This window comes from Phoenix dactylifera, chromosome 1 (genome assembly GCF_051530095.1).
Source record: "Phoenix dactylifera cultivar Ajwa chromosome 1, Ajwa_hap1_PhDact_Kaust_v1.1, whole genome shotgun sequence".
In the NCBI taxonomy this organism is placed as follows: Eukaryota; Viridiplantae; Streptophyta; class Magnoliopsida; order Arecales; family Arecaceae; genus Phoenix; species Phoenix dactylifera.
The window spans coordinates 5,353,142-5,380,812 of NC_143190.1; the positions used below are offsets into that span (position 1 = coordinate 5,353,142).

At 41.0% G+C, this 27,671-nt stretch overlaps 2 protein-coding genes across 11 annotated transcripts in view; one reads left to right on the forward strand and one right to left on the reverse strand.

Annotated features, from left to right (window-relative positions):
- LOC103700924 (formin-like protein 6) overlaps nt 1-9,367 on the forward strand; it is a 30,098-nt gene extending 20,731 nt beyond the window's left edge. Inside the window, exons 9-20 of one of the 10 annotated variants that reach the window (XM_088718586.1) lie at nt 2,340-2,420; nt 2,517-2,567; nt 2,649-2,730; nt 4,822-4,916; nt 7,052-7,123; nt 7,201-7,317; nt 7,672-7,740; nt 7,833-7,899; nt 8,542-8,663; nt 8,776-8,864; nt 8,978-9,029; nt 9,170-9,367. In XM_088718586.1, the coding sequence (XP_088574712.1) occupies nt 2,340-2,420; nt 2,517-2,567; nt 2,649-2,730; nt 4,822-4,916; nt 7,052-7,123; nt 7,201-7,317; nt 7,672-7,740; nt 7,833-7,899; nt 8,542-8,663; nt 8,776-8,793 (774 nt within the window). In that variant the 3' untranslated portion in view covers nt 8,794-8,864; nt 8,978-9,029; nt 9,170-9,367. Of the gene's footprint in view, nt 1-2,339; nt 2,421-2,516; nt 2,568-2,648; nt 2,731-4,821; nt 4,917-6,671; nt 6,845-7,051; nt 7,124-7,200; nt 7,318-7,671; nt 7,741-7,832; nt 7,900-8,541; nt 8,865-8,977 lie in introns of those variants that run through there. The other 9 variants (XM_088718598.1, XM_039114432.2, XM_088718590.1 and 6 more) reach the window with 9 other exon arrangements.
- Nucleotides 9,368-23,273: 13,906 nt separating this feature from the next.
- Nucleotides 23,274-25,078, reverse strand: LOC103700923 (uncharacterized). The gene has a single exon (XM_008782821.2). It carries the CDS (start codon nt 24,584-24,586, stop codon nt 23,630-23,632), a length of 957 nt encoding a protein of 318 aa, XP_008781043.2. The 5' UTR covers nt 24,587-25,078; the 3' UTR covers nt 23,274-23,629.
- Between the last annotated feature and the right edge of the window lie 2,593 nt (nt 25,079-27,671).

Consider the following 27,671-nt stretch of genomic DNA (forward strand, 5'->3'; position numbering starts at 1 on the left):
GCCGTTGCGAGCCCTTTTCGCACCGAGGTGAAACACTCCTCGGCTCCCTTCTCTCTTCGCGCCTCCTCTTGCTTCCTTGGGGAGGTCTCCTGCCTACGACCTTGTGACAGGAAGCAATGGATTTCTTTGCACTGGTGTATTTGTTGGCCCGCGCCAACATTTCAGCGAAGTCAACGGAAAAATGCTTTTCCAAGGAGAAGAGAAAGCTCGATGGCTGCAGGCCGCTCTTCATCGCCAACATCGCACCGACTGATCCAGATCGCGAACTTTCAGTATCGCCACATTGAAGCGGTTGATGTATTCTCTAAAAGATTCTCTCTCCCTCTATTTGATGTCGAGTAGCGCGTCCGAGCTGCGCAGTCGTCTTCGACTAGAGACGAAGTGTGTCACGAAGAGGTGGGTGAGCTGCTCAAAAGGGTGGACAGATTCAGGCCAAAGCTCGAAGAACCAGAATCGAGTCGTCTTGCGAAGGGTCGCAAGGAATGCCTTGCAAAGTATGACATCAGTGGCTTCGTACAGCATCATGAGAGCTTTGAAGCTCTCCAGGTGATCCAGTGGATCCGATGTGCCATTGTACGGGTCCACTTGCGGCATCTTGAACCGAGATGGGATTGGTTCCTCCATGATTTGCTGGAACGAGGGCTTCGAGGAGAAGCTGAGGTCATTGTACGCCCTTGGAGCTTGTCCCCTAAGGGTTTGAATATGTCAGCCCATCTTGTCGATTCTTCTATTGAGGTCGACATCCCACTGAGGCGAGGCTCCATGTGGGGAGGAGGCGACATGCTCGAAGTGTGTCCTCGCCAGAACGGGGGTTTGGTGTATACCGTTTTCCATCCTGATCAGGACTGCTCCATTGGATGCGTCGACTCTGATGCGACTGCTTGAGATTCTGGTCTTGAGAGCAGTGGCTGACCAGATGCATGTAGTGCATGCCAATTGAGAGTGGAGGCAGGGTTGACCGGATTTTGGCCGGACTGGCTCTGGTCGTGCTGTTGCTTGCTGCAGGCCCTGGGCTGCTTCGGTCAGCGCCTGCATCTGTTAATTGAGCAGGTTGAACTGCTTATCGCCCATAGGCGCGATGAGTTGTTCTGGCGAAGCAGGCTCCGAGCTCTACAATGATCCTTGGGTGGTCAGAGCGCGGCGTTACAAAGCTCGCAATGCACCGCGGGCTTCTCATGACCTCATGTTGGATATCTCTTCCTTCGATTGATGTTGATACGACTAGGGCAGGGCCCTCCTTCTAGCGTCAATCTGTTGCCGCTGAATTTGGACCAAGATGGGAGCGCAGCTCGAACAATCCTGAGGTCGGCTGGAGGCGAGTTGAGCAGGCTGGTTGACGTGTCGAGTACTGGTCTCCTCGGCTGGTGGCTTGTAAGAAGTCTACTTGCTAGAGAGTTTCCGGCAGGAGACCTTCCAATGCCTAAGTCAGAATAACGAGACAACAATATGAAAGAGAGAGGGTTTCAACAGAGAGTGGCTCTGTAAGTAATATTGCATGCATGAGGTATATTATCGTGCATACCTGAGGTCCCCCGGGCTACCCCTTTATATAGGAGAGCTTAATTTGGCATTACTTAGGCTGATGTGGCATACAATAATGGCCAGGTAATGGCTGGTGGTACGGCTACGGTGCGAGAGTCAGACTATGTGGGCAGCGTGCAGCATAGGTCTGGCACAGGGCATGATGCTGCCACGACTGCGGGTTGCCAGGACTGTCGGTTGTTAGGACTATCAGCCCTTGTTGACATATGCTCATTGTTCTCCTCGGCTAATGGCTCTCCGGCTGGTCGGCTTCTCGGCTGGGGCCATTAGCCTAAGTACATTGAGCATTTCTTGATGAATTGTTAAAAGGTTTGAATAGCCTAAGTACCTTTACTTGTATCCACTTGCATTTGTACCACTTTATTTGGCGATCAGGTCATTTTGATGGTCTTTGCATACCTACTCTCTTTTTAGTCCCTAGTTATGCTTCACTCCTAATGCCATGTTAACTATGTGATTTTAAAAGTCATATAATTTTTTTGCTAAAATTGGTTGTGTCTTGCAAAATCTCTAAGGTCTATATCCATTTTTATGAGTTGTTTTACCAGTTAGGTTGAGATATTCTGATTATGTGTGACCTTGTTTGTGCATTTCAAGATAAATGGTGATCTCATGTCTATTATGGTCATTTGACATGTTAATGATTTATTACTCTTTACAAATGTGTGCGCTCACACATATTTAATGGACTTACGTATGTCTATATATATATTGTATGAATCAATCATTATGTAAATCATTCAAGGGTTTCCCATCAAGCAACTGTTTCACAAAACTTCTGATATTTTTGCCTGCAGTACTTCTTAGAGTTGATGAAAGTGCCACGGGTTGAATCTAAGTTAAGAGTGTTTGCTTTCAAGATTCAATTTGGCTCTCAGGTTGTGTAGCATTTCTTCTTTCATATTCATCAAAATTATCATGCTTGATGAAGTTCCTTTGATTTGTTATTCTGCCTCTCTCTTTTTCCTTTTCAGATCTCAGATATTAGAAAGAATTTGTACACAGTAGATGCTTCATGTGAAGAGGTATATGTCCAGTATTACCAAAAGTCTTAGATTTTGAATGTATATCTTTTACTAGCTACTACTTTCTGTATGACGTGTTAGATTAGGGGATCTGACAAGCTAAAGGAAATCATGAAGAAAATTCTATATCTCGGGAATGCACTAAACCAGGGAACAGCAAGAGGTAATGAAGTTTCTCGTGCTCTCAGAAGATTATCGGTATTTGATAAAGGACACTGCAATAAGATTGATAGGTTGTTTTATGGTAATGTTTGGAGGCTTTTTGTAACCACGCTAGAGATACACATATTTTGAGAATGCATTTGTTCCTTGACTGTTGTATGCATGTAAGACACATTGCATAAGTTTGACTTCATAAGTCTCATTATCGACAAATGACACTATAATGATGATTTTTTAAAAGCATTATAAAGGTTTATTCTTGGTAACTTAATTTTTCTGGTCACAACATGGTCAAACAGTTTGTTGATATCTGATTTGAATGTGTGATGTGGATTATAATTAGTTAAGGGTCTATGGTTATAAAGTAAGTGTTAGAATTAGTTTACATAAATCAATTGTGCAGATTAAATCAAGGTCTTTTGGTGTTTGAGTCATTTTAATATATGTAGGAGTAGGGTCCTCCCTAAGATATCAACAGATGTGTGTAAGGAAATGACTAAAACTTCTATTCTTCCTTCTTATTCCTCTTTGTTGTTCCTCTTTCTTCTCTATTTACTATCTTCTAGTTCAATGAGAGATTTTCTAAGAAAAAGTCTGAAATTAAATGGAAAAACGTTTAGGATTACCCCCCATAAAGATTAAGTCTGAACAGAATTTATACTCAAAGTTATTATTCTCTTTCTTTTCTTCCCAATTTGTCTTTCTTTGTTATATTTGTTTAAAATGTTCTTTTAATTTCATTGGCATGTGTCAAGACCCTAAAATATGCAACTTTGCGTCATCTTAACCTCTACTTAAAGTAGTACTCATATGATGTAGTTACAACTTACAATACATTCCACAAACATTGGCTATCGCCATGATATAGTGCTTGATTTGTATCAATTTCACATCTGTGTGATCTAGAGCATCTCCACATCCCCTATTTTTATGGTTTTGCTTTCTGTTTTGCTCCGTTGTATTTCTATGACTAACCCACAGCATCATCACTCGATCATATCTTCCAACCTAGTAGGAAAAGCTCTTAGTCTTCTCCACACCTAGCGAGATAAAATTCTTTACCTCTATGAATCCTATTCATTGTAATAATTGAGTCCTATCCTTATTTTTCTTACATGGGTTTGTTCAGAATGTTCAATACTTCAATTGTTATATGTGTTTTTTAATGAATTGTCCTGTTTTACCTCGGTTTATGTTATGCATAACTAAGGATGGAATTATCATGGTGCAGATAACATGCTAGCTTGACGTTGGCACAATTCATATCATGTCATGCCATTCCATGCTAGTGCTTGGCACACATTGACATGATAGTATGCCAAATACTTGCCATTTGAATATGATTTTCTTGCATCCATTTGAATTAGATTACTATTGCATAGACTTGGTATTGCTAGTCTTCATCATATATAGTTCATGATATCATTTTGTCGGACCCTTCTATAGTATTTTTTTTTCTTTTTCATGCATGATTCAAATAGCATCGCAAGGAGTAGGCATATTAACATTCTAGGATTTCTCATGCATCTCTTTATTCTGAATTTATGTTCAACATTTTGGATTGAAGATGTTTTCAGCTTCTTCTACCTCATGAAATTCCAAAATTTAAGGCCATTTTCCTACTAGCAAGCTTCCATCCCTGTCCTTTCTTTTCAGTGCATCTCGCTTTTTATCTAGGCCTCCCTCTAATTTTATTTTCTTTACCCTAATTTGCATGATGTAAATCTTATTGTTTGATCCCTCTTCTTCTGTCAATATCATTCTATTGTACTCTATATATGTTATTTTATGAATACCATTCCAGTATTTACTCACTAAATCCCCCCCCCCCCCCACCATGTTTTTCTGTCGACTTTTTTTGCTGGAGAAGCTTGAGATACAAATAGATCTACCTACTTTAATGGTATAATGGTATCTTTAGGCATCAAAGCATACACCATTATATGTGGACCTTAACAAAGTTCAATCTGTTTATCAACAATATGATCTTAGGCAAGTCTTGTCCATTTTATTTTTTCCAGAAATGAGAGTTATGCTTTATCTTTCTCCTTTTCGTTTCCCTAGAAATGTATTAATAATGCTTCACTTACAGGTTCAGCTATTGGTTTCCATTTGGACAGCCTTCTAAAACTGACAGATACTCGTGCTACTAACAATAAAATGACATTAATGCATTATTTGTGCAAGGTATGGATACAATGGATTTCTTTTTGTACATGGCCTGAAAGTGTTTTTATGGAGAGTGGCTATATCTGCTTGATAGGAAAATGCAATTCCTTTCCTATTGATCTATGTTCTATACCTGCACGATTTAATTTTATGCGATTTTCATTCTGTATGTATGCCAGTTAATGTCTATAAAATAAGTTTTCTACCTGGAATCATCATATGAGCTCATGACTCTGGGTGGATAGTGCCACAGAATTTGATTACATATGATTCAAAATCCCACATAATATGGAGCCATTTTAAAGAAACGCTTCTGTTTTTCAATTTGATGAATGAAACTTATTGTGTTATATACCAATTTCAGCTTATGTTGCACAAACTGTTTAACAAGAAATTTTCAAGAATGTGCAAAACCGCAATCGCAATAATAGATGGCAATGATCTTGACTTGAAACGTCTTTTTTGTTTTTTAGAATTTCACACCATCCACTATTGTTATTATGGTATTTGCACCTGATGGATTTGCATGTTAGTTTGTCAGTTTTTATTACTACCTCGTCATAATATACTAGACTATTATCTATTAACTGATATAATTTATGTGAGTACACTAATGGTATGCTTAAAATTATGCATAATATATATTCTTTTGTTTTAGTATTTTTTTTTAATTGTTTTTTCATATCTATCCATTATTCTTAGGTTGTTGTTTTTCTTTCCCCTTTATTTTATGCTTAGAATTGCCTTTGCTAGAAACTTGGCACCATGTGATGGCTGACATCAGGTTAAGCTGGTTGTATCTTATACTTTAATCCATCAAAACATGACCCGTGTAGCTGGAAAAAACTTGCTGGCGGAGGTTAGGTATTCTGGTTTCTTCCTCTTGGTTTGTAAAAGAAAGGCCTCATATGTATGTTGTTATAAGTTTTGGCTCCTATAGTATAAATCCTTTGGAAAATCCAGGTCCGTATTATGGTTGTATGTGGAACTCCAAAATTTAACTTTGTTAAATTTGATACCCTAGATACTGTAAGATCAAGGCACTTTATATTCTCATGCATTTAGAATTACTGATTTCAAGGTTGAAGTACTTTTACCTGTATCTTACTGCTACGGCCCTGTGCATTACTGTGTGTATGATGCCGTTCGCACTTCACACTACACGCAGTATGCCTATTCGTGCCAGCAGCAGAAGAGAGGTGTGTTACCATATATCAGCACACTACCATGCCAAGGGGCATACATATACCAGTACCTTACCTATACGATATGACCAGTATCGGCGGTATGCACCAGTTCTTGAATTTTTGGTTGGTATAGTTGGTTATTCAATGTTGACCATGCAAGTTTGTTGTCAATAAGATAAGTTTCTGTCCCAACTTTTCCAGGTTTACGATACGTCCCTCAATTGCAAGAGATTCCTCATCACAAAGCTAACATCATCTCAATAGCTGAAATTAGATTGAGGACAGGGCAAAAAAATCTAAGATGTTGTTGGATTGCACTTTGTTCCATAAGACATCATTTTTAGATTGACCAGGCTTGCTGTTCAAACTTCAAACTCAAGGTTTTCATGTTTGATAATGGTCACTGACTCACTGTCACATTTTCTTTGACATTGAAACTGTGACTGTGAAGAATGTCCTTGTATCTACCATCATACTACAGATTAGATGCCCTTGAAAATGCTGAAAATGTTATAGGTTTGCATATATGAGGTTATGTTCATGATTGGAAAATTCTTCTTGCGAACTAAAAATTTGGTTGTCGCAGAATGATGCCATGCTTGTGAACAATAGTACACCAATTATTTAAGTTCTATGGAGCAAATGATGGATCCATCATAGGTGGAGTAACATGGGTGGCATAATTGAATATCAGGTTAGTTAACATTCATGTGATACAAGCGCAGACTATAGACAGGAAAACACATCAAATGGAAGGAGTAAAAATATCTTTTTTCGAAATAATTGTCAATCTAGTCTGGTCTCTAACTGGAAACTAGTTTATTGCTTCATGGTAGTCATGCTTCATAAATTTTTGCTAGTTCATAAGCACTTTACCATCATTCTAATGTGTGAATTTTATGTTTTCTTATTTTTAATGAGCTTTCATACATTTATGCTAAACTCCATCTAAATTTACTCCGTTAGGTCCTTGCTGAAAAGTCACCAGATCTTCTAGACTTTCATGATGATCTTACCAGCTTGGAAGCTGCATCAAGGGTACCAAAATGTTGTTATTATTGTTGTTGATCTTGATAATGCGATAGTTTTCACTTCTAATAGCTAGTTGTAAATAGATACAATTGAAGTTTTTGGCTGAAGAACAACAAGCCCTTGTTAAAGGGTTAGAGAAAGTTGAGCTGGAGCTGACTGCTTCAGAAAGTGATGGCCCCGTATCAGAAATTTTCCGCAAGGTATAGCAATGAATGCAAGCTCAATGATATTATATAGAAATTAGTATAAATATACTTCACATGTTTTGTTAGAGGTAGCGATGTCTTTCTTCTCTCACACTCTCTCCCACACACACACACACATGCATGTGGCCGTGCATAAACACACACACAGATTCTCACTGAAACCTGAAGCGCAGTTCTATGAAGCATGCTGAGACATTGTCACAAATTCCTTGGATGTATTATTTCCCTCAGTGCAATATCATATCTTTTGAATTTTTGTTTCCTGAGAAATATTTATGATATTTTTTTAAAAAAATCATATTGCTTCACTCTTCTTTTACCATTTGAACAACATGCATGCTGTTGTAGACTTTGAAGGAGTTCACTGCTCTTGCTGGAGCTGAAGTGCGTTCGCTAACATCACTTTATAATGCAGTGGTATGACACTGAACTTGTATTTTCTAAACCAAGTTTCTATGTAATGCTGCAATTCTTCTGTGAATTATAACAATTGCCTTAAATGCTGACAGGGTAAAAATGCAGATGCACTTGCCTTGTATTTTGGTGAAGATCCTGCGCGTTGTTCCTTTGAACAAGGTAATTCTTATCTGTATATCTTTTTGAACAAATCATCCTGCTTGCTGCATATTTCAAGAAGATCTAAAATCTTGATAATTTTCTATTTATATGTTTTCTGTATATATCCATTTCCTTGTATTTGCTTTCCTGCATTTCATACTTAATTTGTAGTTTTTACTCTGTAAATATTTTTGGTAAGAAAAAAAACATCAGAAATTGTGTCACTCTCTGTTGGCATCTTTCCACTTGCCTGGGATATACCACAAGGGCATGCTGGGTGATCATCCATTTATTCAGGGCTTATTTTTCTTCCCTTCTTTACATCAAATTCTCACTATAAGTAAGAAAAAGAAGTAATCTAGGATGCCCGTCTTAATGTTTTGAAAAATAACTGTTGGTTTTGCCATTGTATTTCTTTTCCTTTTTCCCAGTAAGTTGGAAGTGATAATTGAGATAGATATTTAAGCATAAGAATATATGACACATTTGTTTTTGATTATGCTATGTTTACATGTTGACCTGCACCATCTGCTGCTAAATTCCCCGTCATCCTCTACACCGCAGCATGTTCCTCTTTTCAGAAATATATCATCATACTGTTTATCAGTTTTCAGTTCTTCATAATTATGAACTAATCTCTGTTTACCAAAAATATTGCAGTTATTACTACGCTCCTGAATTTTGTGAAGATGTTTCGGCGGGCCCATGAGGAGAACTGCAAGCAGGCTGAACTTGAGAAGAAGAAAGCTCAGAGAGAGGCTGAAATGGAGAAATCGAAAGATGTGAGCCCAGCAAAAAGAATTTGCTAGATTATCTCTAATTTGCTCTCTTTGGCATGTGAGTTTGATTATTTTGTGCTTGAGAAATCCATGTTCTCATATTTGGTGATCCAAGATTTTGCACGGGGCATGATGATTACAGAACTGGGACAACTTCTGCTCCAAATATTGCATCAAAATCACTATGCAGGTTAACTTGCAATGGTAAATTTTTTTGACTTTGTTATTGTGCTTTTTTATTTATCCATCTTCAAACCCACCTACGCTGGGGGAAAAAATAGTGATGCACACTTTGATACAGTAGCCCTTTTCTACAGGTACTTTTCATCTTGTAGCTGACAGGAGATGTGTGTTGCCTATTTTCTACAGGTACTTTTCAGACCAGTGCTGATCCCTGGCAGGCTCATGAGGCCTCCGATTCAATACTCTGACTTTTGTACAAAGCTAACCCCACAGCTCATTTGATTATTTTTGTATATTTTCTGTTTATTCCATTCCCCCCTGTTTAGATGCAAGCAGGAATAGGTTAGAAGCTGTTGTACAGTAGCAATGAAAGAAATGTGAGAGCACGAAATGCGCCTTTTCCCCTTGATAAGTAGGTCACACACAGAAATATCTTTTTATTGTATCCTCATCAGTAATTTTGTAATTCAAGATAGATCAGGCAGTGAGAAGTAAAATTTTGTTGCTCATGATGCCTTTTTTTCCTTCTCCCTCTTCATCTTCCTCCTCTTCTGCCATCAATATTGAGACTTCAGGCTTCAAAGAATGCTAACATCAGGTATACCAGTCATATGTTATTAGGATTTTACTTTGAAGTAATTGAAATTTTGATGTAACATCTCAGTTGATGCACGCTGGTTTTAATGCACAGCAAGTGGTATGCAATGCTGATATGATGTGATACAATGTGGTATATGAAAACAGGTAGTTATTTCATTTATGTTAGCAACAGACATTGCTATTGGTCAAATGACAAAGGTTTGTCATGTTCGTTTTCTCTATGTGCTGACATTTGTACAAAGATTAATCTAACAGGGTAAGTTACAATTCTTCTTTGTTTTCGCATTATATTTTCTTCTTTGTTTTTGCATTATATTTTATCTTTGTAAAAATTCTAAACTTTGCCAATGTAGTGTATGCTATATGACTCTATGAGACTTGGACCAGATTAATTCACAGTGATAGGCTACTCTGGTATTTCTGTTTCAATATGTGTATGCTCGCGTGCGCATGTGTATAATATCCATTATTTACTTCACACATATCAACATTTGGTATGTACTCTAAATGCAACATTCATATGATCCTTATTTTTTTTTTAATTATTTTATTAAAGAAGAGTAGGGTCATGAAACATGTCACTTGTGTTTCTAGATCTCTGCCTCACCTTGTTTTGTGTGAATTTTTCATTCTATGCTTCTGCATCTTAAGATATGCTAGAACTTTGAACCACAGCAGCAACCAATTCATAATTTTTGCATTTTTCAGAGATTTGGAGAAGGAATCAGTATGTGAAAGTGAGGTGGTCATTGCTTGTCTACATCTATATGAAAAACCATTGCATCAAAAATTTATCCTTTCTTTTTCTTTTTTGGTAGACGTCCTTTCTTTTTCAGTTGACTTAACTTAAAAAATATGCAACCGGGAAGGTATTTCTTTTGTACTTTAATTAATAGGGTTATGTACGCCAAAACCTTCTATGCAATGATGATGATATATGCACTGTTTATTTGTCTGCAATTGGGTGGGTTGCAAGTGCAGATTCTGCAACTGAATTGTAGACATTCCAAAAAACTGTTTGGATACTTGCAATTAAATCGAAAATACATCTTTGCTTGCCTGCAATTGCAACCGCAAGTTATATTTGAATTGCCAAAAAGGTTTCAAATCTTATTTTGGAATTTTAGGTGAAATTGATTATAGATTCAACTACAAGATTTGTTGCAATTGAAAACAGTCCTGAAAGGAGTCCCTCACCACTCTCCGACCATTTTTTGAAATTTACTATAATACAATTTTGATATATTAAATATATATTAATTATTTTAGTAAATATACTATAAGTTATATTTTTATTATAATAATATTAATTATATAACTAATTTTATAAAAATTATAACACTATAATATTTATTGCCACAATATTAGTAATATAATTATATAACTATTATTTTTATTGTTATTGTGTCATAATTTATTTTTATTGTAATCTATGTATAATTGAAACAGAAATAGTTTTTGCAACTGCAATTCTTATTATAACATTTCTAATTACAGCACGTATTTAAATTGCAGGCAAACAAACAGCCCAGGGGATGAAGAGTAGACTGTTGCATTTGAGCTAGAAATTGTTAGTTTCCCTATTACAACTATTAATCACTAATCATTAACTTGGGCTGCTGAAATGAGGATAATATGCACTACTATTAATTGGAAAAGAAACACTAAGAAATGAAAATCGACTATTCTAATTTGTTTTGTTAAGAAAACTTAATAGGCGAGGAAGCAGCAGCAAAAGATATATTATTTTGGGGCAATTAGACTGTCATACAGGCATTTAATAAGTTTCTCTGTGATCATGGATAATCCTACCTGATACCGTACTCAGAATGGTATGAACCATCTAGGGAAAAAATCTCATGTTCGTCGAACAATTGATGATAGCCAGCTTTATCATGGGCTCTTGAAAGAAATAATGGGCCCGCATAAGGCTGCAGTCCCTCGCTGCTGCATCAAGAGTTGTCCGGCTAGCTGGAACTTCTCACGAAGACCTGGTGGGCTGCATTGATGGCAGCTCGCAGCACCAATGTGATGGGAGATCCAGAGACCAGTGTGGGACGACAAGCGAGCTCGACCAGTGGGGGCGGGACCGGACCTCCTCTGGGGGTGGTCGGACTTGCTATCTCGTGGTCGACAGTGGCGCAGGGGGCTCCCTGACAGCTGGTGTGGTCCAGCCACCGCATCTTAGCGGCGGAACTGGATGAGCTCCAACGGCACTTCACCGAAGTGGTGGAGTTGCCGGCTGATCGGGTGGCGAAGGCGCGGAGTGCTTGGGTGACGACGGCGGTGGTCGCCCGGAGACTGGGGCGGCGCTTCCCGGCAGAATGGGTGGCACGAGATCTTCGGAGCCGGGGGAAGCTTCAGTATGATGTTGAGGCGTTTTCAATGGCAGAGGACCTGATGACGTTTCGGTTTAAGTTAGGCGAAGACCGGCCAGCAGCACTAGCAAACGGGCCGTGGCTGGTGGTGGGCCAGCTGGTGGCCATGGAAGAGTAGAAGCCCGACTTCATCCCTGGCGTCCGGATGATGCTCTGGCTCCGGATGCCATATCTTCCACTCGAGTACTGGGAGAGGGACCAGGCGAGTGAGTGCTGGCAACTTGGAGAGGCTCCGGCAGCGGCACATACCTCGGAGGTACAACAGGGGGAGTTGTCAACGAAGGAGCGGAGCAGAGTGGCCGGCTGGTGTTCGGTCTGTGGATGGCCACCAGCCGGGTCTGCCAGCAGCGGGTCGGAGGCGCCAGGAGCAAGGCGAGGAAGGAAGCTGCACGACGGGCCGACTTGAAAGGGCGGGGGTATTGGGCCTGGCCCAAGGAAGCAGGGCTGGCCCTAGCCTGGCGAGCGCCGGATGTGGACTCCGGGCGACCAGCATCGGCGCGGTGGGAGGCGTCGCATGTCAACACCGGAGATCTGTGGCCTCCCCTTCTCGAGAGCGGGACACTGGTTGTGGGGAGAGTATCGTGCAACGACCTCCTTCCCAGAAGGGGGACGGTCCGGCGGAGCCCTGACGGCGGAGGGGGAGCTGGATCCGGGCAAGGTGGGGGTGTGCAGGGATGAGCACACCCTTAGTCGGAAGCTGGAGCCCGGTACACTTAGGGCTCGTTTGGTTCGCGGGAAGTATTTTCCCTCCTAGGAATATAATTTCTGGGAATCAGATTCCTAGGAAGAGGATACCTAGGAAAGTACTTTTGGCATGTTTGGTTAACCATGGGAAAGTGACAATTTCCCAAAATGCTTATGTTTGGTTGACCATCCACTTTCCTAGGAAAGTTATGTATAATTCCTATTATGCCCTTAATAAAAATTAGGTCTTTAATGCATCTTTAATGCTTTTTTAATGATGAAAGGTCTTTTTGGGAAAAAATAAAAAAGGAGTGATTCCCACCTCACGGGAAAGTAACTTTCCCATGTTTCTCATGGGAAAGACTTTTCCATGAAATGTGGGAATCATATTCCCATGGGAATACAACTTTCCCATCTCTCTCCTTTGAAAACTCCAACCAAACAAGAGGCATTTCATTACTTTCCCGTTGACCACACTTTCCCCCCTCCTTTTCCTGCGAACCAAACGAGCCCTTAGGGCCAGAAGGATGTTTCGGAAGGAAAGCATAGGGGTATTCGGGCGAGATTTGGGTTGCAGTGGGCCCTCACTTGGGTTGTCACATGAGGAAGTCGCTCAGCAGCTGCAATGGGCCTTGGCAAGTCCCCGACGGGAGGAGGCTGGGTCGAGTGCTAAGGCGGGGGGGGAGCCAGGGCTGGAGGAAGCAGCTCGGTGCCCCATCTCCCAAGTGTAAAATGAAGATCCTCCTGTGGAATTGTCGAGAAGCAAGAAACTATCTTTCAGTCCAGCTTTTGGTGCATTTGCATGATCTTGAACTTTGCATTCTATTTGAGACTCGCTTGTCGGGAGCCAGCTTGCAGCGGGTTATACGGTCCATTTCGAGGTCCTGGGGGAGCTACGTGGTGGAGTCACAGAGACTATTGGGGGGAATCATTGTGATATGACGACTGGGGGTTGCAACCTTGACATATTCCACAAGTGCAATCAGCAAGTAATCATGGTGATTTCAGAGGAGAATGGGCCCCCCGGGTCCTATTGGCTGCCTATACAAGCACAGACTATAGGGAGAGAAGACTACTATGGGGCAAGGCTACCAGTCTCATTCAGCAGGGATACTTGGTGATGATGGTGGGGGACTTCAACTGTATCGACGACCTAGAGAAGAAGCAAGGGGGAGGGGGAGGCCTTCACCAACAAGATTGAGGTTAGAGAGTTCCAGAACTTTATCTTGTCCAATAGGCTTGCTGATCTTGGGTTCACTAGACCGTGATCACCTGGTGCAACAACAAGCTAGGACGGACACAGGTTTGGGAGAGGATCGATAGAGCTTTTTCGACGGCTGGCTAGATCCAGAGGTTCCCAAACTTCGGGATGTTTTACCTACCTCATATTGCTTTAGATCACTGCTCTATTCTGGTAAGTACCTCACACACTATTCTGATTCGTAGTCCTTTTTGTTTTGAGAAGGTGTGTCTCTCCTATCCACGATCGTGGGATGTGGTGCGGGAGGCTTGGCGGATGCCAGTGTGGGGGGACATGATATACAGAGTGACCCGAAAGTTGGAGCTGATCAGGCGAAGGTTGATCAGTTGGAATCGAAAAAGGTGGGGGACATTTTTAGGAGGGTGGAGGAAACTAAAGCTTCCATTGCCAGGATCGAGTCTCTAGAGGAAAGTGGGCATGGCCTTTCAGATGAGGATTAGGAGGAGCTCATGAGTCTACTGGCCAAGCATCACTCTTTTCTCAAGCAAAAGGAGGTTTTTTGGAGGTAGAAGTCTCGGATTTAGTGGATCAGGGAGAGTGACCAGAACACGAGGTTTTTCCATCAGTCAACTATTATCCGGAGGCAGAAGAACCTAGTTTGCAAGATCAGGGACTGTGGTGAACAGGCGATAGAGAATTCTGACACCATCAGGCGGATCCTGGAGCAGTTCTTCTGGGCCAGGTAGGCCGACTCAGTGGGTGCTGATAGTGTGGTCTGTGGGCCAGACCCAGTGATGAGGGTCTTCGGCGATGAGAATGCAGCTTTGGTAAGTGCGGTGTTAGATGCAGAAGTTTGGAAAGCCCTTTGGTCCTTGGGCGAGGATAAGACCCCGAGTTCGAATGGTTTTCTCCTAGTGTTCTTCAAGAGATACCGGCACATCATCAGGCAGGAGGTGATGACAGTTGTCCAATAGTTCTTCGTGTCAACGACGATACCTGATGAATGAAAATGGATCTTCATCATCCTAATACCGAAGAGGCAGGATCTAGTAGAGTCGAGCCACTTTCGACTGATCAGCTTATGTACCACTTTGTACAAGGTAGTGGCGAAGATCCTTGTTTAGAGGATGAGAGGCATCCTATCCAGACTCATCTCAAGGGGCCTTTATTGGGGGGCGATCCATCTTCGAGAACATGCTCATTGCTCACGAGTTCATGTCTGATCTACATAGGGCACCGGGACGTAGGAGTCTGATGGGTATCAAGCTGGATATGGAAAGGGCCTACGACAGGATGAGGTGGGGTTTCGTTACTCATTCCTTGGAGGGTTTTGGCTTTCACCTGCTTTGGATCAGATGGGTCCAAGGGTATATTCAGTCCCCATCTTTTGCCATAGTGGTGAATAGCTCCCCCTCGCAGTTCTTCGAGTCATTGATCAGGTCAAGGCAGGGATGCTCCTATCACCGTTTATGTTCATCATTTGCATAGAATTCCTATCTAGAGCACTTTGGCTTGCCTCAACGATGCAGGAGGTGGAGGCCTATTCATCGGTGGCGGATTCGATTCAGATCTCGCATCTGCTATTTGTTAATGATTGTTTGTTACTGGCCCATGTGACGAGGCGATCGACCCTAGCAATCACGAGGATTTTGGGGGGTGTATTGTGTGGCATCAGGATAGCAAATCAATTTTGCAAAGTCAGCTGTTTGCTTCAGCCTAAAGATCAACCCGGGTGTGAAGGCATCTATATCAAGAATCCTTGAGATTGAGGAGCAAAAGAGATCCCTAGTATATCTTGGGATCTCGATCATAGGCTGCTATCTCCGTATGGGGAGTGCTCTTCTATGGAGCTAGGCATCAGACGCAAACTAGAGGGGTGGCAGGCGGGTGCTCTATCCATGATGGATAGAGTTACTCTGGTACGGTTAGTTTTAAGCTTGATCCCTATTTATTTGTTATCAAACACTTTGGCACCCCTCATAGTGCTGTGGTGCATGGAGCGGTTGTTCAGAAGCTTCATCTAGAGGCAGCATGGGGATAGTAGCGGTGTGTACCTACTAGCCTGGGAGACTATATGTCAGCCGACTAGCAGTGGTAGGTTGGGAGTCCACTTTCTGATCGAGCGTCGGGAGATCCATGCAACCAAGCTGACTGCTAGATTCCTTCTGGAGTAGGAGAGTCTTTGGGGCTCTCTGCTGAGGGCTAACTATGGGGATCTGACCAACCCGATAGTTTTCCACATTGGTCAAGGATGCTCCTTCATTTGGAGAGAGATTTGCGGCGCTCTGGTGGTGATCCCGGCGATCAGGTGGAAGATCGGGGACAGAGGGCTATTGATGTCTTGGAGGAGTGGACAGATGGCTTTTTGAGGTGCTGCTACATGGCTAGCCCACCCTAGTTGACCATGGTTGGCTGGAGGGATGCAGAGTCTGCGATCTGCTCATACCAGGGGAGCGGATGTGGGATGAGGACCTTGTCAGATGTTTAGGGAGTAGCTAGCTAAGCAGGTCATGTCACGGTTGATTCCTGCAGGAGAGATGGTGGATAGGAGAGTCTGGAGCACGATAGGGAGATTGGGGGTGAGAGGCCGAGATCTATCTAGGGTGGTCGGAAGGACTTCAGCTCGGTAGATTGATGGGAGATGGATCTAGAGGTTGCGCATTCATCCCCATGTGGCACTGTTTATTTGGATGGTGGCATAGGGATGCCTACCTACCAGAGGTGTACGGGCTCAACAGGGGGTGAGGATTCCCTCAGTTTGTAGGTTTGCCCAAAGATGGAGGAGTATATTCTCTATGTTCTCGTTGAGTGTCCGCGTGCCACACAGATCTGGGGGTGCGCCTCGCGGCGGAGATGGATGTCGATCGAGGATTTTCTATGTTTCCTGAAGGCTTCCTCATGGGGGCCCGGCCTTGTGAAGCGGGGGATTAGTGCTGCCTACCTGACCTATCATTGTTGACTAAATAGGAATGCCCAAATCTTTAAGGCTGTAGTGCGTACCCGAGGATGGTGGCGGACAGAACTCTACTACATGTGATGGAGGTTATCGGCATTCCTAAGGTCTTGTCGCTTGGGATGGCTAGGATAATCTGGGGTACCTATTCTGCTCTCGTAGCAACCAGGACGATGCTTATTTCTTGGTACCCCCATCCCCTGACGTTCTTAAAGTAAACTTTGACGGTAGTGTTGGCGAATGAGGGAGTAGTAGAGGTGTAGGATTTGTCATTAGAGACCACGACGCCAAACTGGTGGCGACAAAAGAATAGCGGGTTTTCAACGCGTCCATCGACAGTGCCGAGCTCAGAGCTGCATGCAAAGGCATCACCTATGCGAGGCATATGTTGGGTGCGGATCGCATTCTCCTCAAGGAGGACGAGGCCACGGTGATCGAGTGGGTTCGGGGTCGAAGGTGCGCTGCTGGTGGAAGGCCACTGTTCCACAATATTTGCAGACTCTTAGGAGAGTGTTGCTCTTATCAGGCACACATGTTTACAGGAAGGCAAATGGTGCTACTGACTGGGTTGCCTCATTTACGGCGCATCACTCCAAAGGCTTCATCTGGGATAACTATGCGTCCGTGCCCCAGCCCTTGTGTAGTTTTCTTTTTACATATTTTATTGGCCACACTTATACCCGTCCGGTGTGAGCCGCTGTTGTACCAAAAAAAAATAATGCCATAGTCATTAAAAATAGGACTAGAACTATTCGTTAGCCGTTGCTATCGTACCTACTTCATCAGGTCTAAAATTATGCAATAACAAGGTGCCTTGTCCCTAGTGAATTCTAACATAAGAATGAATCTACCATTATGTATTAAGTGTTAACTTAATCAGCACTAGTTATTTGGAAGACTAGCATGCGCTGACTTAATTGGTATATATCAAGGTCAACTACATGTTGTTGGCAAAGTTTGTACTACACCATTTAGACAACACTTGTGGGGGGTCCCTTGGTCATATTAAGAATGAGGCAAGTCATAATTCTTTGGATTCTTTTTAAAACTTTTGCTGGGATTGTTTAACACTTTAAAAAAATTGATGACAACCAGCATTATCGTGTGCTCGTGAAAGAAATGATGCCATAGTGATTAAAAACCAGACAATAACTATGCATCAACAGCTACTATAATACCTACTTCATAATGATAAGGTCATTCTAATGTTATACAATAACAAGGCACACTGTCCTCAATGTGTTCTAATATAAGAATGTATCTACTACCACTATCTATTAAATATTAACAAAGTCGGCACTCATTCTACTTGTTGGCGATTGGTATTACACCTATCAGTCAAACTCATGGAGGGTCCTTGGCCATATTAAGAACGAAGCAAGTTTAGTTCTTGGGTTATGTTTAGAACTTTAGCTGGGATTGTCTAAATTTTTTATAAAGAATCATAGTCATTGTTTTGAGCAGGCTCAATCAATGACTAGAAATGGCCAAAAGAACAGCTAGCTCCTTTCCCTATCTACAAGGGCAGAAGACTGTGGAAGTCCACCCAGCCCAACCCTGTCTTGGTTTCGGATAACCAATGCAAAGCCAAGGGCCGAGAAAGTGTATTTGCGTAAATCTAGCTCGAGTAGTAGAAGTGTGCACTGGAGAGGAGAAGAGGGCTCCCAGAAAATCTATTTACCTCCTGACTTGCAAGATTCACGGAGCCCCAAGAATTGGTCATGGTTTACGTTGCTCGCACCCGCAGTGCACAGCACAAGGCCGTGGATCGTTAGCTTCTTTCGCAGATTAAAAACAATTACACGAGGTGGTGGAGTGATGAGCTACTAGGCCAGGTTGTCAGCATTTCACAGGATTTTATAAGTGCCTCAGTCTAATGGTCCATGACTTCACCTTAAAAAAAAAAAAAAATCAAAGGTATTAATTGAATTTCTTAAGTCTATATAAGTATCTAAATCTAAATATACATTTTATTTAAATTCAATCATAAATACTACAAATTCAATCAAAAATACTATTTCATAACAAATGTGAGACTAAACATACATCCTTACAACTTCTCGCATCTAGAGCATTATCCTTATTCGCATGTATCATCAAAATAATGCGCAAGTGAGAAGATGTAATACACCCTCCTAGTGGATGTTTAAAACTTTATGCTATACACCATGCCTTGATAATTAAAGGCATGCGCCTAATCGACTTTCCATAAGATTATGATTGTGTGTAGGGTTTGATGTAGGTTGGGCTAAAAATTTATTAATCTAAATTTAATTTATTTATCAAATAGATTAAAATTTTAAATATAAATTTGACCTATTTATTAAATACGTAATTCGATCTGCTTCATATAACTTATTTACTAAATAGATTAAAAAGATTTTTAATAAATTAAATGAATTTGAACATATTAAACAGATTAAGTGGCTGAAGTTAAATTGATTAGGTTAAACAAATTTTAAATAAGTTAAATAGATTTTAAATAAGTTAAAAAGCCAACAAAAAGCCTGTGCGTGTGTGTGTGTGTGTGTGAGAGAGAGAGAGAGAGAGAGAGAGAGAGAGAGAGAGAGTGATGACAAGAGGCTAGAGAGATTGAACGGCCTTTTGGTGACTTTAATGTTGAAAAAGGCAAAAAGGAAGGAAGTAATTCCAGTTCTGTATTAATTAATCTCATGCACACCTGACAAGTATTTGAGAAGGATGGAAAGAGACGAGGGAAGATCCCCATATTCCTCACCACTGTTCCCCCTAAAAAAATAATTGCTTAACAATACCAGATAAATGAATATCGTATCAATATTCGAAAAGCCCATAAATAACATGCACAAAAATTCTCATTATCATCTTTTCAAAATATATATATATATATATATATATATATATATATATATATATATATATATATATATATATATTTCTAAGGTAATCGGTTGTTTAACAACAGTTTCTTATGTCATGTCATTCATTTTTCATTAACTTGATTTTCAGGTTTCTCATTAATTAACTTCTAGCTTGGGATAAACCAAGATTATGACTCAGTCCAAGACTGATACTATATCACGTTATAGCCTATGGTGGCTATCCAACCTATGTTATAGCTCATGAGGGCTCTCCAGTCCACATTATAGCCCATGGGGGCTCTCCGGCCCATATTACAGCCCGTGAAAATTTTCATGCATAAGCTCGTGGAGGTTTTCCATGTGTCAACCTATGAGCACTATGACGAGGTTAGTCTAAAGTCTAAACTATATCTTATCTGTCTGATTTACCTGATACTCTTGTCAAATCAATTATCACATATACAATAAATTTCTCTCAACTTTAAAGTATTTTTGTTCATATAATCATGTTCTCAATATCTGATATGTATAATCATGTTCTCATGGGGGCTCTCCAGTCCACATTATAGCCCATGGGGGCTCTCCGCCCATATTACAGCCCGTGAAAATTTTCATGCATAAGCTCGTGGAGGTTTTCCATGTGTCAACCTATGAGCGCTATGACGAGGTTAGTCTAAAGTCTAAACTATATCTTATCTGTCTGATTTACCTGATACTCTTGTCAAATCAATTATCACATATACAATAAATTTCTCTCAACTTTAAAGTATTTTTGTTCATATAATCATGTTCTCAATATCTGATATGTATAATAACCACATAAATATATTTGTATTGAAAATTATATAACAGTATATCGTCACATGCCAAACCGATACAAATCTTACGATGCAAACCAGCGATACAAACTAATAAACACACACATATATATATATATATGGTGATTCAAGTACAGAAATTTTTACCTCTACTGAAGACTGATTAACATAATGATCACTGATCCGCTTCAGGGTTTACCAGCTAGGGTGCAGAGTACCCCGATTAGAACCTTCTTGAGCAAATGACTCTTATTTTACAAAATCAAACTCGAATATTAAGAAAAAGAGTCAAACGGTGGACTAGTAACCTAGACCGTCTATCGGCGTCCACTAGAGGTCTATCACCAGGTTCTCCGAGTCCCTGTTACCACATACTCGGGTAAACTAGAGAGAGACACTAAGAGAGAAAAAAGAAGGAAGAGAGAAACTAGAGAGAAGAGAGAGAAAACTCTCTTCTTCTCCTCTTCTCTTCTTCCTGAAATAGGGGAGACACATTCCTCTCCCCCTCCCTCTCAACCGCTCCAGGAGAACTCCATGGATGGCAACCACTGTAGCCCCTCCTCCCAGCGGTGACGGCAACCCTACAATGATGATCCTTGCTGGCGGTGGTGGCCGGCAAAAGCAAGAAAAAGAGAGAAAAAATTGAAAAAATTGAAAAAGAAATCCTCCTAATCTCGTCCAAGATAGTGGATGATTTCTCTCTGATCATCTCGGCCAATACCTGCACGGACATAGGTGACCAAACTGAATCGAAGCTCGGCTTATTCGGCGGCCCGTGGCGGCGCTAATCATGGAGGAGACTAAAATAGGGCACCCCAGTTTCGGTCGAATTTTCGGCAATTTGCTAGCCCAAAAGACCATGAACAACGGCTAGAAGTTCGAGAAAGAAAGAGACAAAGGCGAAGAACTCTGACCTTGGTCCAGCGAGGCGATCCAACAGCTTCTCCGACGAGGATCCAAGGCAAAGAAATACGGAAAAGAGCTCGAAATTATAATGATTTTTCTCCTAATCTTTGATGGATCTCAAAGGAGGAGGATGAGATCTTAAATAGGCGAGATCCGGTCTTCAAATTGCCTTGAAATTCCTGGTTTTCTAGCCTGATTGCAATCAAGATCAAGAAGGAAGAAGACTCCAAGCTGGAGTCTTCCTCCCCACTTCCCTCACATGCAGCGTATGTGAGGTGTTGGGCTGGCCCACAAGCCCACGAGCTGGGCTAGCCATGTTCGGGCTGGCCCTGGCCACTCCGGGCTGGCCCATGAGCCCTGGGTTATTACAAGTTATGCATAGGAAAAGTGAGCTAGGCAAGTTTTTTAAGCACAACAACTTTGTTGAGTCAATGAATTGATGGTATATAAAACCAATGTTTCAAAAACGTGAATGAGCCACACTGCAGGTCAGCATGTTGTAGGATCTGAAATTTGTTATTTCTTTTTTAAACTTTCTATTCCCATTATGTATAATACCTGCTTTGCAATCAAAAATTTTGCTTATATGAACTTGTGCTTGACTTGTTGCTGCCTCTTTCCAGTGGTTCTGTAATAGGGACTTAACATAAACATTTTCATTTTTTTCTAGATTGATGTTGTTCCTCTAGAAATTGGCATGTCCACAAGTCTTGCCAGAATGAGGATGGCAACAGAAGAGTCAACAAGGAAAAGGAATGCTGCAACTGTGAAAATCAGTCCATGGATATTGGCAAGACTGAATGCAGAAGAGGTTTCAAAAGCAGCTGCAGGGGCAAGGAAGAAGTCTGAAATCCTGCAGCCCATTGGAAGACAAGAGGTACCACTGGGGCAAGAAAACGATAGTAGCTTTGTCAGTAGCAGCGAATGGATGGTTTTGAGGACTGACAACCGTAGAAGGGCTAACAAGAGAGGGAGGATGCCCAATGACATCCCTGTAGAACCCCTTGCAAAAATAACTTCCAGTGCTACTAAGAGTGACTGCAGTAACCTGGCTCCAGAGACATCCGGCCAGGATTGCTTTCCAGACAAGCCAAGCCATGTTGTCTACTAGGATGGTTGCATCTTCTCCAGATAGCAGTTTGGGCTCACCCAACTCCATCCATTCCACGTCTCTTCCTCTGGAGCCAAAGATGCACAGGGCCCGAAATCCTTCTCCACATTCGCTGCTGTCCAAAAGGGAATTCAGGTCTCAATATCAACTACCAAGTGATTGGTATGAAGCATTAGGTGGTGAAGACTGATCAGATTCCATCCAGAATTGTACATAGATCTGTCAATTTGAGTAACCTGATCTTCAACTCAGGTCAGGGTGACATTGTAGATGAATTAAAAGTACCATCCTTGTCAGGCGTGCAATCTGAAAAGGAACAATTTGATCAAATATTTTGACTGAGGTTTGTATGTTTTCATTGCATTAGGAGTGAAGATCATGGCGTTGCTTTCAAGTCAGTGTTCTATTCTGCCTGAAAGCAATCAATTTGGTTGGTGATTTGATCGCCATACTGTCCTGAGATTCTGAAAAGAATTGTTCTCTTTAGAGGTAATTACTTCAGTCATACGTCGAGTTATCTAGCTCAGAAGTTGTGGTCAAGACTGACAGATGGTTTGCTATGTTCAATCTTGAAATTAGCAGTTAGCTCTGTTTTACGCCTTGTTTCCTAATGTACCCCAAGAAATTATTGCATCATCTGTTGCTTTCTGTCATAAAAGGATATGAATTCATAGAAATTTTTGGTTGGCATTCCAAGCTAGATCCATGCCAGGTAGCTTTGGCATCAAGTTTGTCAGGCTTCAAGGCTGAACATGAAAAATTTGCTCCCAATTTCTTTGGCATTATTCACGCTTTCAGTTATGTCTGCAGCTATTACTGTTGCATCAGTTTCTCCTACAACAGAGTTCTATTGTAGTAGAACTCATGCTATGGGTGTTTGCAGAGATTTCTCTAAGAGGTGCCCCTTTTGTTTTGCAGCACGCCACCATTTGGTGCAGATTAGCAAAATTTTCAGCTTTTACTTTGCTGCGCATACGTAGAATGTTATTCAGTATGCTTTCATAATCAGGCAACAGGAAAAAGGTTTACAAGGAAAATGGGATGATGAGAAAAACAGGTTTTCTTGTTCACATTGCTTCTGCGATCTGTGACACCATATAAAGCTTGCTATAAAAAAAAATGCTGTACTCTTCTCCTGGATTGCGAGACTATTTTGCTACAGCAGAGCAGTGTCTGTAGATTAGTGTTCAATGTGATGAATATGAGATTCTGTTGTAGCTCGGATGTGGCCTCTGAAGTTCATGAACAATTTGGAAGCAGGATCATAAATAAACTGAGAGACAGGGGATGAATTCTCAGACTTGTGGAGCACCTTTCTCTTCTGGTTCCAATTCTGTTTTGTAATAACTTTTATTCTCCAGATTTGTGTGGCACTCCAACTTGCAGCTCCTGAAGAATGCGCAGCTCATGATGATCTCAAGAATGATGACGAGGGAATGCATGTAAGTGATTGAGAAGGCCTCCCAGATAACCGACAGGCTGAATTTTGACAGATGGTATGGCCTCACAACCCTGTAGTGAAACAAAGCTTCGATAGCAGCCATCCCCAGATTGGGAGGCAAGGCCAGGGTTAATGCAGTCATGACCCTGCCTCTGATGAGCATGCATGCCTTGAGGACTGGGAGGCAGCCGCTGCTATTCTCCATTGCCGACACTATAATTGCCAGGTTGCAGATTACTGTTGCATTGGCGACGATCACCGAATAGAGAACAGCAGCAGCTGCAGAGAGGAAGAGGAGGGAATTGCTCGAGGAGAAGCCAATGACATCCACAGCATTGAAGACAAGGAATAAGAGGGAAAATATGGTGGCATTGGCTGAGAGGATGACAAGAGAGTTGAAGAGATGAGTCGGTAGGAGCGAGCGATAGAGGTGGAGGAAAGAAGAGAATGGAGGAGGAGCATGACTGCGGCTGGGGAATTCACGAATGACTTCAATGATGGATGCTTTGGCTAGGAGTAGGAAGGTGACGGTGAAGGGGAGTGTGAGGGTGAAGGAGAAGATAGTTTGAGAGATCTTGAGTCGGACAAGAGAAAAGAATTGGGTTGCAGGAAAGCCCGCAGCTTGGAACAATGATTCGAGGCGAGAAGAGATGCTCGGCAGGATGACAGAGGAAGAGGTGACGAGTGCTTGGGAGAGAAGAAGGGAAGCCGAGACCGGGAAGACGAAAAGGGTGGCGATGGAGGCGAAGGAGTGGTAGCTCTGGAAGAAGGCATGAATGGATCTTCTTATGATATGTGTGGCCATGCCCATGGTGGTGGGATTGTCTTTGGAAATGGCGAGGGGAATGGAAGTGGGGTGGTATAAGAATGGGACGAAAGGCTTTGATCTTTCCCCACTCTTTTGGTTCTTTAATTTTGGACAAAGGTTGGACCACCACCTTAGGTCCAGGGTTGGTGTTTTAGAAGAATGAAGGACCACCTACTAAACTAACAGCTCCATAGCTGGGTGAATTAGGCATGGTCTTTACCACCAAATGTTTTAGAACACACCCTCACTTGTTTGACCTCCCTCCAATATATTTGCTTGTCCCAAAGCAACCTATGGTGATGAGACACTGGTGGTTGTCCTTGATCTGCAACCTATGAGATTGGTACTACTGTTGTTATTGCTATTATTATTATTTTAACTACCCTGTGATTGGCAGTGGACCCAAAGTGAAGTCCCTTCTAATGGTTGAACATTGAAGCTGTGAAACAGGACATCAGCCATAGCTGCAGAAGGTTACATGGCAGGAAATTTAACCAAATAAATGGGTTTGGCCCCCTAGCGGTGCATTATATCTCAAGTGGATATGTTTCAAGGTTAGTTATACCTACTAATAAATTGAGGGTGGTTGTTGGCTTTACTTACCAAAAAAAACCTGTTGGCTTTAAATTACTTCAAGTTTAAGACCATAGTTATCGAAAAAGTTCTCAACTCCCATTCCTGGTTAATTTTCTTCAGCCATATTGAAATTATGTTTTCAAAATATCAGAGAAGCATGAATAAGATGAATAGGTCAAAGGTGGTGTATGGAGCATTTCCACCAGTTGCTGATGCGTCGCATGCACGAAAGCTTTTGATGGGTAAGAAAATTTGCAGTTGGGTTACGTTAGGTATGTCGTCGTAATACTGCAACCGATATCAACAACCTATTGTTCATGTCATATGATTTTGTCAACTTTGATGGTAAGGTAGCACTGGCTTATCATAAAGATCTATTTGTTGATAGATAATTGGTTCCAATATGCAAGTAGTCTCTTAAGACCAAAATTATTATTCCACATGTTGCCGTAGAGCGAGACATGCCAAACTGGAATTGAATTATAGGAAAAGGGATAGGAGGGTAGAAATGATGGAGACATCGTGGGGTTGGGGCACCTAATTTGAGGTAGAACTTGCTCTGAATTTTGGAAATATAAGGCCCTTGTATAAATTTTATTGACTGAATTCTCTGTCCTCATTAAATCATCTTCTATCGTATGAGATTCCATGTTGAAATATGTTTTTCCAACATTAACTTATGATATTTATGAATAATATAACCTTTGTATTATTTTTATTTTTATAATGTAGTTCATATTATTTTATTCCAAGAATTTCTCATATTACCATAACCACTACCATCCCGCTTTATTCCAACTATTAGGGTCAGCTTTATAATTCCTCAATCATCGGATATCTATTAAATAATTTTTTAAAAAAATTAATAGATAAATATTTTTAAAAATTTTAATAAATAATTTTAATCGTTAAACCCTAAAGGACAGGAATAATTTTGTGAAATTATTATTTTGTACTGTGAGGAAAAGGATTTCTTACAATTGGGTTTTCTTCAGCCAGATCCACCAACTAGGTTAGGGTGACAAGGATGACTACCTTTGGAATAATAATCCATGAATCTATCATTATTATTGTTTACATTGCAAGCAAAGTTGACTGATGGGGCCCATTTTCATTCTCAGAGCACTGACAAGAACAGTGTATTATTAAACATACAACTGTTTTATCCAACAAAAAAAACAAAAAAGGTTTTTGGCTCTCATCACTCATCAACGATTGATCTCGAGATGCTTATTGGTCCACATAAGATGATATCTCGGTTCACTGAAGATCTGAAGAAGAATTCAGTGTAGCAAAGCTCTCATATGGGCTACTTCTTATAGGAGAATACAATTATGGCCATGGTATGAATTCAGCTCATACACCACTCTTTCTTTTTTCTTTTTTGTCTCCTCCTGATAATTGGAAGCTATGGTGTTAAGAAAGCAATGTGGAGAGCCTTTGGTAAGAGGTCACATCGTTTGGTATGGAAATTGGTATCTTAAGGTTTCTAAAGTTTGGCTCCTTATGGCCATGTCTAATTTAGCAAGACTGGCACCGGCACTGTCTTTCTCATGATTGTCCTTCCACTCTGCCTTCCCATGCAACCCAGAGAAACAAAGAACAAGAAGTAGAACAAGAAGCTAGAAATTATAATAGACTATAGTCACATTAGTCTCCACAAAATCTTCGAATTCATTCTATATTTTTTTTGAAATATTCTCCTCAATTGGGTGTCACATAGCATCAACCATGCACCTTTCTCGTTTGCGCTTGGGCCCAGCATTGGTGGTTGCAGTCACCACAAAATTGTTCAATAAGCTTATCCATCAGTTATCTTTTATTAGTTGGATAACTGGGCAAATTAATCCTCAAAACTGCTCAACTTTGACAATTTTCGTGGATCATGTATTCTTCATCAACTCTTAATGGAAAAAAAAAAGTTCCTTAAGTTTACACTAGTATGATGATATGTCAAAAATACATCTTTAACATATTCTTAATGCACATCAATTTTTCATTGTTTTCTCATGAACTTCGGAGAATTTTCTTTTTTTTTTTTTTTTTTTTAATCTAATCCATGGTGCCTAGCATGATTGAATTTTTCCAAAATTTCAAACACAGAGTATAGCATGCTCATAAAAGAAGCTTAGGATTCGAGGTCTCATATTATGGAACCTATCATGCACAAGCAAGTTTGGAAGAATCCTCTGGATCAAGTCCATTTTATCAAGTTAAGCTTCTGGGATCTAGTTGTTATAATTTAAGCAGGCGAGGCAGTATTTTGACAATGTTCCAAATTTCTCAAGTCTTTTAATTTTCTGAAGTTCAGTGATCTACCTTTCAGGCCTTCACTGTGGCTTCAAACTAAATTTAAGCCACCAAGCTTTAATTGTCCATACTTTTAGCTGAGATTTTCTTTTCTTCTCTCTTTTTTTTTTTGTTTGAAATGCCTTTACCTGATATCAGAACAAAGTGATGTCACGTAGATATGGGTGGCCCGGCTTACACCTCCTTAACATTTATCAGAACA

Excerpts from the sequence above, each read along its gene's own strand:
- LOC103700923 (XM_008782821.2), bottom strand. The coding sequence starts at position 24,586 with ATGGGCATGGCCACACATATCATAAGAAGATCCATTCATGCCTTCTTC.